General features: G+C 38.6%; 1 protein-coding gene across 1 annotated transcript; it reads right to left on the reverse strand.

Annotated features, from left to right (window-relative positions):
- Positions 1–184: 184 nt before the first annotated feature.
- Positions 185–13,532, reverse strand: LOC120633709 (apyrase-like). The gene is made up of 11 exons (XM_039904027.1): positions 13,429–13,532; positions 11,005–11,227; positions 9,874–10,071; positions 9,538–9,668; positions 8,954–9,101; positions 7,974–8,100; positions 7,383–7,537; positions 2,838–2,928; positions 2,328–2,474; positions 1,520–1,686; positions 185–815 (listed from the first exon to the last, which is right to left on the reverse strand). Exons 1-11 carry the CDS (start codon positions 13,527–13,529, stop codon positions 675–677), a joined length of 1,629 nt encoding a protein of 542 aa, XP_039759961.1. The 5' UTR covers positions 13,530–13,532; the 3' UTR covers positions 185–674.
- Between the last annotated feature and the right edge of the window lie 328 nt (positions 13,533–13,860).

The following is a 13,860-nucleotide window of genomic DNA, read 5'->3' on the forward strand; positions in this document are numbered from 1 at the left end:
GGATATGTGCATGAACGCCATCATACTAGTCTCTGTGAGGCCGGTTTTAATAGCGACGTTATTGATTATGCTTTTCAATTGCACTACGTTATTAGATGAAACAATTAAAATAAAACTGCGCTTAATTTGTTCAATTATCTTTATTATTTTATCACAATAAATAACATTGATTGTACAACTTTATTAACAGCAGCTACATCTAAGTTCTGTTTACCAATTTTTCTAAATAACTTTTCTGAAACAATTGCGAAACTAAATTAAACATTAAAATAAATTCGACTATAACGACACCTCGTTACAATATCGTTCCTGTCCTGCGATCCAATGAGAAAACTCCAGTACATTTCATTAACTCCAGCTAAACAGCTATAAGCTTTTCAGCTAAACCTTTACTTGTTAATTATTTTATTCGATTGCAGAACTAGAGCTACAATTCAAATTTATTGAAGGGATAGTAAAGAAAAATATTTTATGATAATTATAGAAATCATGATCTCTGTTTAGCATTAAGAATTGAATACAGCGGCGTTGGATGTTGAGTTGTAATAATCCTGCGTAGAGATGGAAATTTAAATTTTGCCTCTAATGTAATTCCAGTATGCAGTTCAGGTCAAAAAATTCTGTTGGTTGTACGCAAATTATTGCCTATAACCGAAATTACTTGGTAACTAAAACTAGTTTTGTAAACAAGGATCTGAGATCACGATGCGTCCATCCAGGTCCTTGATTATTGGAGACTGTTGTCGCACATAATCCATTAGCACTTCATAGTCCACTCCAAGAACCTCCACGTTTTCACGGTTATTGGATACCATCTGTTAAGCAAAAGATAGACCAAATAAATAAAAAAAATGTGTGAGCCGTCATGGGACGCTTGGCAGATGTAAAACATTGAAATTGTATAAGTTGTATGCATAAAAGAACAGATTACGTCAGGAATCGGATATAGCGTACTGAAAGGATAACGCATTACAAATATGTTCCATAAAACCAAGACTGTTTATTACATTTTTTTTAAAACAAAATAAAATTAAAAAAGTTATTTCAAATTTAAAAATTAATTTGAAATCGCGACAACTTAACTACGTATTACATCATATATTCCATCATAAAGCAAGGCGATGCATCGCCAAATCCTGTATCGTCACGCCCACATTCAGGTTTACCCTCGCCTATAGATGTTTCACATGAAAAAATTGGATAGAAGTAAAGTAATATACGGAGTAACTTAACCGAAGTCTATGATATAGAATGAACGTTAAGCTAAATTTAGAATTAGATTCAATACGCTATAAAACTGATATCCAGCCATAAATGTCATTGTCAATATGAGTACGAAAATCTTAACCATTATTGACAGAGAATGTACCATGTTCTCTAGCACGAATGTGACTATATAAACTCCGAACTGGTACTGCGAATTTATTGGAAAGCAAATCTTAATTCTCACAGCCTTATGAGCCATATGAAATAATGTTATTCAAAAAAAAAATAGTTGTAATTGTAATAAGATATTTACCGAAAATCCATCGCCACCTTCACCAAGAAAACTTTGTGAGACGACCTTATATGTCTTGTTGACGTCTAAAGGCTCATACCGAGGTACATCGCAGTCATTGCACCGGACGGTTGCGTTAACAATTCTACTGTTAACTGGGCGTAGACCATCAAATACTCCTCGTAACCCTGCGTTCAGAAACAATATCAAAGAAAAAAAATTGAAAATATCTCGGCAACTTATTCTATTATAAGAAATATACTAGTGACAATAATACGAGTAAAATATTAGGAAATTATAGCAGTGTTGTAAATTAACGCTATATTATATTGATTTTCCCCTACTACGATCAGCAGTATCTATTATGAAAATTAAACTTAATTTACTATACTCCGCGAAAAGCTGGGGAATCTGTACTATGGTGTAATTTATAATTTCTTCAATCTTTATACTCCACACCAAACAGATCTTTGGCAATGCACGTTTTGCTACGAAATCGGAGCATTCTCAGAAGATGTTGATATTATTTTTATAATATATCATGGAATCCCGCAAAGTAACGCCTGCTTCTATCCAGCAGTATCTGCTTTCAAAAACAGAATCATAGCAGCCACACTGTGCCTTGCATCCTTTCCTATTTATTTTATTCCTTTAGTATTTTTGAAACAGCCTGTCCTGGGATTTGTTTTGAATTAGGAAAACAGTTTAAATTATCTCATTTATAGCCATCTCACATTTCAAATCTCATTTTGAAAACTGATTTAAAATAAAATAACAATTGTTAACTTTGGTAAATAACAATTCTAATATAAAAATAATAGACAGTTACCAGAAATTTGTAACATTCTTGCACCTGGAAAAGGATCGTTAGCCACAGCAAACTCCAAAGCTTCCAAAACATACTGCCCTTTTAGGTCAAATACTTCCACTCTGTTTTCAAATGGTGTAGATGACAGAAGCTTTTCGAATGTCATATCTGAAAAAGATTAACAGATTAAACGTGAAGTTTGTTTGGATGTATCCAACGTGTTGCTTGTCGTAGCATGCCCTAATAATGTGTTAAGACACAAACGAGTTCAAGCCCTGGTGCAAGAAAGAATTAAATAAGTACTTCCCGCTTTACAGATAGAAGAGCACAGTCCAGTCGCAGACTTTGTGCGTTCACTTAAAATATTAATGTCGGTTAAAGCTAACTTAATATCCCCAGTTAAAAATACTGACAACACAAAATCAGTCACTAATTCCGTACTTGTGAGTTGTGTCAGCGCATATGTCACTCTGTGTACCATTATGCACTGCTTAATTATTGATTTCTAAAATGTAATTAAGATAAATTTACTTCCTGCATCGATGTCAACTCTCACGCCTCCCGTGTTAATAAAGCAGAAATGTGCGTAATTCCACTGATTTCCCTGCGCCTTTTCAATTGCCTGTTCAGAAAAAAATAGTTTAGCTATTAAGTGGATGTTGTCGTCCATGGATATTGTGCGTTATCTGTGGTCACGTGGGTGGCAGCATTGGACAAGCGGCGCGCTCGGCGCGGGCTTAAACGAAAAACGAGTGGTACGACTGCTGGAAAAATGGCGGGAAGGCGGTAGATTTTTCCATTCAATTGGCTTCATGCAAAAAAGTTATATATATATATATATATAGGGGGTGTAAGTGGGTGTGGCTAGTACCAGTCAGCCTCCCAAATTGCCAACCTCACCTGCACGTGGTGCACCCTGCCGTTTAACCGACGAGGCTCTGGCGACCGACAAGTGGCGGTATAACCACTTCGAATTGGCTAGGCTGAACAAATGGCACAGACCGGTGTCGGGCAGCAGCGACGCCGGGGCGATCAGTCTAGCCCTGCGATGACCAACCCGCCTGCCCAGCGTGGTCATTATCGGGCATATCTTTAATGGGAAGGAGAAAAAAACCACAGCCCCTAGTTCCCGGCGGCCCCGCTATTCCTGGCTCTGGCAGCGGTTATGGTAACGGCGGGGCAAGGGGTGTTAAGAATCTCCGGCAGAGATTCCGCTGCCAACCCCGACGACTTGACCTGGCAACATACAACGCACGCACGTTGAGGACCGATGGAAAGGTGATTGAGCTGGAAGAAGTGGTGAGCAAGTTGCGCTGGGATATTATAGGATTGTCTGAAGTCCGGCGAGAGGGGGAGGACTCGATAATCTTGGAATAGCATCAGGGTAGCATACCTTATACTCAGAATTACCAAACGGTATTCGTTGAAGGTCATACAGGTATACGCGCCGACTTCGGCACACCCAGACGAGGATGTAGAGGTTTTGTATGAGGACATTTCAAAAGCCATACATGCCTCGAACACCTACTACAATATTGTGATGGGGGATTTCAACGCGAAGCTTGGCGAGCGAACTGGTTCAGAGTTGAGGGTGGGGCAATTTGGGTATGGGCAACGGAACCACAGGGGTCAAATGTTGGCTGACTTCATGGAGAAGGAGGGCCTTTATATGATGAACTCCTTCTTCAAGAAGCGGCCACACAGGAAATGGACCTGGATAAGCCCCGATGGTTCCACGAGAAACGAGATCGACTTCATCATGTCTACCAAACGGCATGTATTCAATGATGTCTCTGTGATCAACAGGGTTAAAACCGGAAGTGATCACCGTATGGTAAGAGGCACATTGAGTATAAACGTTCAACTTGAAAGAGTCAGACTGGTGAAGTCTACACTCCGGCCTACTCGTGCCCATATTCAAAACCCCGAGAGCTTTCAACTAGAACTACAGAACCGGTTCGGTTGCCTAGCAGATTGCGACACTGTGGACGATTTGAACAACAGGCTGGTGGAAACTGTCCAAACAGTCGGGTCCAAATTCTACAAGGCCCACCGTAGAAACAAGGCCAATAGGTTCTCAACCAATACACTCAAGCTTATGACGGAGAGGCAAGAGATGAGACTACAGTCTATAGCAGACGCGTCCGCTTACCGGCGGATTAATAGGCAGATCTCTAAATCACAGACTCGTGATATGCGGCACTTCAATACAGAGCGTATTAAAAATGCCATCGAGCAAAACAGAGGCTCTAAAGTGTTCGCTAGAGATCTGTCTATCGGTCAGAGCCAGTTGATGCGACTGAAGACCAATAATGGTAGTCTTGTCTCTTCCAAACCTGAGATCTTGGGTGAGGTTGAGAACTTTTATGGACAGTTGTACACCACAGTACAGACGCCTGTTGAAGATTTGGCTAAGGATCCTAGAGCCAAATTAACTCGACACTATACCGAAGATATCCCAGACGTCAGCCTATACGAGATTAGTGTGGCTCTCAAGCAGCTTAAAAATGGCAAGGCGCCGGGTGATGACGGAATAACGGCAGAACTCCTGAAGGCAGGTGGAAAACCGATACTGAAAGTCCTTCAGCGATTGTTTGATTCCGTTATTCACCAAGGCACAACGCCAGAGGCATGGCACAGGAGTGTGGTGGTTCTGTTCTTCAAAAAAGGTGATAATACCTTGTTGAAGAATTACAGACCCATCTCGCTGTTGAGTCATATCTACAAGCTGTTTTCGAGAGTCATTACGAATCGTCTCGCTCGTAGGTTTGATGACTTCCAGCCTCCCGAACAAGCCGGTTTCCGTAAGGGCTTTAGTACCATAGACCACATTCATACGCTGCGGCAGGTTATACAGAAGACTGAAGAGTATAACCGGCCACTTTGCTTAGCGTTTGTGGACTATGAAAAAGCCTTTGATTCGGTGGAAACTTGGGCTGTGTTTAGGTCACTGCAGAGATGCCGAATTGACTACCGGTATATCCAAGTGTTGCAGTGTTTGTACAAAAACGCCACTATGTCAGTTCGTATACAGGATCAGACTACGAGACCAATCCAATTGCAGCGAGGCGTGCGACAGGGAGATGTTATCTCCCCGAAACTATTTACCGCTGCGTTGGAGGACGTCTTTAAGCTTCTGGAATGGAACGGACTTGGCATCAACATTAACGGCGAGTACATCACTCAACTTCGGTTTGCCGACGATGTAGTCATAATGGCAGAGACTCTGGGAGACCTAAATACGATGCTCGATGGCCTCAGCAGAGCTTCTCAACAGGTTGGCCTACGAATGAACATGAGCAAGACGAAGATTATGTCTAATGCTCATGTTCCGCTTCAACCAGTAATCGTTGAGAACACTGCACTCGAAATTGTTGACGAATACGTATACCTAGGACACACGATCCAGTTAGGTAGGTCCAATTTCGAGAAGGAGGTGAACCGCCGAATCCAACTCGGATGGGCAGCGTTCGGGAAACTCCGTGCCATCTTTTCGTCAGAAATCCCTCAGTGCCTGAAGACGAAAGTCTTCGAACAGTGCGTGTTGCCAGTGATGACCTATGGCTCTGAAACATGGTCGTTAACTATGGGCCTCATAAGAAGGCTTAGAGTCACTCAGCGGGCGATGGAGAGAGCTATGCTCGGAGTATCTCTACGCGATCGAATCAGAAATGTGGAGATTCGTAGAAGAACCAAAGTTACCGACATAGCTCAACGAGTCGCGAAGCTTAAGTGGCAATGGGCCGGGCACATAGTTCGGAGAAAGGATGGACGTTGGGGTCCCAAGGTGCTGGAATGGCAGCCCCGTACTGGTAAGCGCAGCGTTGGTCGACCCCCAACGAGGTGGACAGACGACATTAAGCGCGCCGCAGGTAGCCGTTGGATCCAAGCGGCTCAGAATCGTGGAACTTGGAACTCCCTACAAAAGACCTATGTCCAGCAGTGGACGTCTATCGGTTGATGTGATGATGATGATGATGATATATATAGTATTGGAAAAATATAAGTAACCTCGGTATTGTATTAAGGATTATTTAATAAAAGATTACCGGTCGTATTGAGCCTGCAGCAGTTTGGATTTTGTAGTCCTACAAACGGTTATTCCTGTACCGTCCTATTTATTGTAATGTTCAGATATACTCGTATCAATCGCATTCTATAAATATGTATTAGCATAACTCCTGCTAAAAGAACATTATTATACTTACCTGCATATTGGTGTTAATTAATAAATGGTGTATGTTTTAGATAGTATTTTAATATGATGTAATAATTTATCTGAAATAGGTGTCCCTTGACTTAGAAGCGCTAAGATTCGCTCGTTGCTATAGAAGCTAGCTATCTAACTAATCGCTTCGACAAAATGAGTTTTTATTTAAACGGATGGACCCGGTAAATTCTGCAAAACCTTTCTTTTCTTTTTCTTAAATGTTATCATAAAAAGAAGAAAAAAGTAATAAGTAAAGCTCTATTTTCCTCAAAAGATTAGCATTTGTGATTAATCAAACGGAGCAACAACATTAGCTTATAGCAATCCACTGCTGGACTTAAAGCCTCTACTAGCGGGAGGGTGTGCCCATAATCACCACACCGGTCAGACGGGCTGTCGACGCAGATTTTAGTATTAGCAGCACAGAGGACGTCTCGTCGATTATAGTCGCCTCGTATGACACTGCAACTGTATTCCGATCTGCCGTCACCACATAGTTCAAATCTATACTTATAATAAAACTGTTACTGGAAGATTTCTGTACATTTAATATATTTTGAAATTTTTCACCGGGGGATGCTTTATAATCGATACTGAGTCCAAACAATAAGTTTCCTCCAGAAATGGGATGAAATTTTTATAAATTTTACTTTTTTATTTGAAAGTGTATACTTTTGTGTATACGATTTGATAAATATTGTCAGAGATAAAGGATATAACTCTTCGCAAATCAAGTCGCAAGGCATATGGTACAACGATGGAATGCATGCGTACCATCCTACTAATATTATAAATGTGAAAGTTTGTGAGGATGAAATGGATGGATGGATGTATTAACTAAAATAATTACATCTTAATAAACTTACAGCATTCATAAATGCATCGCAGATGAAACTCCCAAGGTTACATTCTCCGCAAGAGCATCTTGATGATAGTTGCACTTTAGAAATGCCTACAAATTCTGTGGCTTTTTCGTTTATGATTGGCAGATATTCATTAATTTTGGCCAGCACGTCGGGAGCTGAAAAAAAAAGTAAGCAGTTTTCTTGAAAGCTTTATGTTAAAAATTGTAAGTTTAGTGGTAATTAATAGTGAAGTAACTGTTTATTTATCTGACTACTCATAGCAGTTTATGGATTGCTATTTCCATGTAGAAGTTTCATCAGTTAAATTCTCATCAGAACTGATCCTCATGAAATTGGAACGGATGATAAACCGTTTTAAAAATGCAATAATAGTTATACCTGATCAAATCGCATTAAAAGTGAGGATTAAAACTGTGAAATAATTGGTGCCGCTTATAAAAGTCAATGTCAATCTCATCTATTGTTCTTATATGCAGATTAGAAGTCCATTTCAGAATATCATAGCGCACGGCTTTGCACAAGGGAAATTGTGCGCTGCACTGCACGAGTAGGTCAAGTTACATCAGCATCAGTTTTATAAAGTCTCATTACCTTGCTCAACATCATTGCCAGCAAAATGAGGGTCACCACTCCAATTCACAAGATCTCCTTGGTCGTTGAAGTAAAGCTTAATTTCTCCTACAAACGTTGTGTGGGCTGCTGCTTGCACCACGAGCACCTAAATAATAAATTCAGTATGCATAAGGCAAGAGCCTCGACGCAGCGTCCTTGCAGGCGCTTAAGTTTGCGAGAAGCTACTCATATGCCTCCTGTAGCCTTGGTACAAGATTTGGTCGCTCGCAATCGATGAGTCTTATTCGAGTGTAGAATAATTTAACATCGGAGCAATATGAATCTTATTAGCATTGTATTAAAGCTAAAACTTGCTCTTTCTTTAGCTCAGGCTTTTGATAGAACGTTTGTAAAATAAAAAATAGAAGTACACGATTTGCGACTCTAAAACGAGTTACATTAGGTTCTTTTTACTTTGGCGATACAGAGTTTACAACTTTGAACATGCCTTAGTATCAGCCTCAGAGCAGTAGCTCTAACCCAAGCTTCTTGGGATAGGTCCCACGCTGCATGCAAACTTGAATGCCGCTAAAGACGTAGTTTAGTCGCCGCGGTTTGGACATGTCTTTAAATTACCATGAAAAGTATAAGTAAAATATCTGAATCATAATAAATCGGAAATAGCAGAATTTCGTAATTGATCTCTAAATTTCATTGTTTCAATTTATAAGCAGAAAAACCAAAGTAGGTTTATACATTGAGTTTTTGCTGAGCTACCCCAATTTATGTAGCGGAAGCGTTTTCAAAAACGTATAAGTGTATTCAATAAAATTATAGATTTATTATAGTTATTATATGGTTCAGAAACAACTCTAGTTTCTAAACGTTCCAAATTTAGAACTTACAAAATTAAAAATTATTGCTGTAATATTTTTTTATATTACATAGATGGAAGGAAAACGAAGGACAGGATATTCAGCTATTATCTCTTAGTACAGCTTTCACGTTAATTTACTTACAGATCTGTTATCTTGTTCAACCACAATTGGGTAGGGCCCCTGAGGTACAAACGGAATACCCGCTGGTGGCTCCGTATTTATTAGTAATGAGTGACTATGTGCTCCTACTACTATGTCTATGTATGGACTGGCTTTCAGTGCGATTTCTCTGTAATAAAAAGTACATGTTTTTATTTTGAACTATACAAAGTCAATAAGTAAAATCCCTCAGCGCTTGAAGACCAAAGTCTTCGAACAGTGCGTGTTGCCAGTGATGACCTATGGCTCCGAAACATGGACGCTAGCTATGGACCCCATAAGACGGCTCAGAGTCACTCAGCAAGCGATGGAGAGAGATATGCTCGGAGTATCTCTACGTGATTAAATCAGAAATGTGGAGATCCGTAGAAAAATCAGAGTTACCGACATAGCTCAACTGAAGTGGCAATGGACGGGCACATAGTTCGGAGAAAGGATGGACGTTGGGGTCCCAAAAAGAGGTCCCTTGGTGGCAGATATAGGCATAGTGGAAGTACTTCCTACGACAAGCTCTATCACAAAGGTCAATTGTTAATAGTTGATTAATAGTTCTTAGAAATTCTTACTGGTCTTTTTCAAGTCCACAGTGAGATAGAACAACGATTATGTCCACGCCCTCTTCATGCAGTTTTTCAGCTTCCCTTCTGGTCGCCTCTATTTCATCAACAAATGTCAAATTCCCAGTGGATGCCAATTCCTGTCAAAATACCAATTGCATAACGTATCAAACATAACATAGTCCATTATTAATATATATGTTGCATAGTAGCCCCGCGTGTATAGGCTACTTATTGCTGCGGTCAGATTATCATCGTTTATGAATTGTCGTAACTAAGTATTCTTATCTATTAAGAATACTTAGTTAACTGATTACATGAAAGATTGTAAAAGAAATAACTTACATTTGTGGTAGATATTATGACTCCAATAATTCCAATCTTACGACCTTTTCTTTCTACTACTACGCTTGGTTGATATAAGCCTTGGATATCTGGTTCTGCATCATCAATTATATTAGCAACAACTACTGTAGAATTCAGGTGTTGAAGGTACGGTACTACACCTTCTATACCATTATCAAATTCATGGTTTCCTAGAACCTGTAGAAAAATGAAATTTAAATTAAGAAAAAAAAAATTTAGACTTTAATCAGATGGACTAATTTCTAGTGTTATTTAAATGGGAATAAGCCTTCGAACCACCACCAATCTGCCCTACGCCAGCGTGGTGGACTACGACCCCTCCTAGTTGTTGGAGGAGACCCGTGCTCTGTAGTGGGCCAGTAATGGGTTGATGTTATGATGATGATGATGCCTCCTGAAGAAGATTCCAAGCTATCTTAGATAAGAAGAATCAAGTTTATTTCGGCATCGATGGAATGAGTGAGTGGAATGAGTGGCTTAACTGGTAGCTACAGAGTCGGGCCAGAGATTCACATCCTGTCAATTTATACATGCATTCTCAATTTATAAATTTGATTTCCTTTTCATTCTTCCTTTGAAGTGTAGGCAAAAACACTACAGTAAAAATTATAAAATTTACTGAAACATATTTAACACATATTATATAATTCACAATCATCGATTTTTTTAGTGAAAAGTTTGCTTGAAGGAGACCACATTTTATCTCTTACGAAATAGAAAAAAGTTTTAAAACGATAGAAACAAACAACTGATATGTCTCTTGACGATTTCTTCTCGTTAAAATAAGCCTTTCAAACCTTCGATAGAGTAGACAAAGTTTTAAAATTTAAAAATTCATTATTTCATTTATTTATTATTATTATTTTATTTTATTTTATTTGTGCACTATCCGCCATTCCACCTTTATATCAGTTTCACATGCCCAGCTATTCTTTTAAATACCACATATGCACCCTAGCTAAGTTTTTTTTAATGTTTTCCAAGTATTATTTCTTTGTGTTTTGTTGAAATAAAACTTTTCTCCTATAATCACGTAGAAATACTACGAACATATCTCTCTCCTAGCTAATAAAATATGAATGCTATAATACAAAGTGTACGTGTACTTACATGGGCATCATGGGGTATCATATTCATAAACTCTTGGGTGACATTCCATCTTAGCAGGTTGTACCATATAGTGCCTTGAAAACTGTCACCACCGTTCAGTACTATGGAATCTGGTTCTCTTTCTAAAGCCTGTCTTATAAGTGTAACGGTACGAGCGAACCCACCGATGCAAGGGTCAACTTCTGGGTTGCATACTGATCCAGATGGACTGGTTTCTACAAATCTGAAATAAAGAACAATTCAATTTTGACGGCCGATTGGCGCAGTTTGCAGCGACCCTTTCGAAGCTTTCTGAGTCCAAGGCTGTGGGAATCGAACGATTCCCACTACTGGAAAATCATGTGATGAGCATGAATGTTTTTCAGTGTCTGAATGTTTATGTGTATATTCTAAGTATTAATGTATATTATTTATAAAAAATATTCATCACTCATCTTAGTACCCATAACACAATCTACGCTTACTTTTGGGCTAGATGGCTATGTGTGTTGTCGTAGTATATTTATATTTATTTATTTAATTAAACTATATTTACCCTTCAATAGTTGTGGTTTAAAATTTGCCAATAAACGATTTTGTGGAGCACCACATAGTAAAAAAATATTTATTAACACTTCTTTAAAAAAATCCTAAAAAGGAAACATATTGTCTGAGACTTCGTCCGCGTTTGTGGCTGTTCGTTTGTTTTGGCATGCTAAAAATTACCGCATGGTTTGCACATAGATAGATGTCTATCTAGAAGACTTCAGATATTTATCTACAGATATGCAATATTTCATCAAAATCTGTTCAGCTGCAGAGCCGCAATATGTACCAAATAAGCAAAAGACACATATTTTCACTTTCATAATATCAGTATTTGGTATAAAATACACCTACCTTATGATGAAATTAGGTGAGAATCACGTTATTGATAAAAGCCATAAAAATATATACCTTTATCACAAGATTCTTATTGATATAAGTTATATGTGTCTAACGTTTTATTTTTAACTAAATTATAAAAAAAAGATAATTTGGTCATATTTTCTAATTTTCTGGTAAAGTCAATGACTCTCAATCCATTTTGAATATTGCTTTCATTTTAAAGGCTCATCCTGACTTCTTGGTTGATATCGATCTTCGGAGATTGAGGACAGAATTACTGGACTTTTATTTCGTTTTATTGTATCACAAGTTAGCCCTTAGACTGCGATCAGACCGGTGTTAAATGATGATGCGGTGTAAAATGGTACGGCGCGCTAAATTGTTAGTGTATGGTATTTATATTAAGGCCACACCCTGTATTGTTTATCAAAAGCCGGTAATTTTACTGGTTACACGGAGTAACTAGAGAACAGGCATTTTCATTCATTACTAATAAATCCTTTTCGAGAATTTAACTCAGTGATTCTATTGTGTCGGTTGTTAAAAATATCCCATCACACAATCCGTAAGACACACAGACATAGGCCGTGTGTCGACGGCAGATCAGATTATAACAGTTGTCACCACCCCTGCTCTTTCCGCGGGCGTCGTACGAGTTGATTAAGTGAATGTAACGGATGGCGGGCAGCAGCATCCTCTGTGTTACTACTACCAACTAACTACTGTAACCACCACCCGTCTGCCCAGCGAGGTGATTATTGTAAAACCCCTTCCGTTAGGAGCGAGCATTAGTTCAGCAGTGGAACGTATAGGATAATGATGTACCCGTAGGAAAAGGATATCTTTATCCCCATTTCATATGTCTATATTATTTTTGCTCTATTCTTCTTCCTTGTCTCATCTACCTCTTCGTCGATCACTACTTTATTTTTTTCTGTTATGTGTGTGTGTCTGTGATTTTTTGCAAGGTGCATTTATTAGTTAATGGGCTTTTATACGAAACAAACTTACTTACTAACTTACTTTTCTTTATTTATTTAGAAAATATTAAGCAATAAATGGGAAAATGCCTTTATGGATCACTGGGTTGGTACACACTCCTACACCAAGTGCACAAGAGGAAACTTGCCTTAATTAGGAGATATTTATAATTATAGGTTACTTTAATTAGAATAATAAGATTACTGTTACTAGCCATGGATTTTTTTCCAAAATAAACATTATTATTATTATGTTATTATATGTATATTATGAGTATTTTTATTCATTAAAATATTCATCAGTAATCTTGGTACCCATAACGCAAGCTACGCTTACATTGGGACTAAATGGCATTGTCTTGGTTTATTTATTTCACTTGATGACTGTTGCGTATTTTGTGTGCAAGTTCTGTTTTATAGTGGTAAAACGTAAACCATACTGTCACAAATAGGTCCATCGAGGCATACATAAAGCTTTTAGTGCGTGCAAGTCCCAACTGCTGGTTGTCTCCCAACGATGCGGTATACATCAGGGATTTCCTCTGTGAAAAAAACAGTGATATTTTAAAAGCCTCACCTAGCATGGAAATCGTTATGATGCACTATATTCAATTCATAAAACTGAGCGCTAGCTATGCAGCAAACACTTAGAAATACTGAAGCCTTTACACTTAGCATAGTGGCTCGTTAAACTACTGACGACTAACAATACGATCTCGCAATAATATATGCGAGATAAGATTATCTTTTGCGATAATTTTATTTATTGTTATCTAGCCGACAAACTGTGTCAAATTTATTTCTCTCAACTCTTTATCTCTGTTCTAGCGGGTAGCTTACTAACACGTTGGTTGAGTGGTGAGCATATTCGACTGAAGATCGCGAGGTCTTGGATTCGATCCTTTGGGAAGTTTTGGGATTTTCTAGCAAAAAACTCTAAGTACCAGCCCGAAGTTCGGTAATTAGCGGTGATTCACCGTGCCTCGAGGGGCACGTCCTACCGTAACCG

The sequence above is a fragment of the Pararge aegeria genome, chromosome 22 (assembly GCF_905163445.1).
Source record: "Pararge aegeria chromosome 22, ilParAegt1.1, whole genome shotgun sequence".
Lineage (NCBI taxonomy): Eukaryota > Metazoa > Arthropoda > Insecta > Lepidoptera > Nymphalidae > Pararge > Pararge aegeria.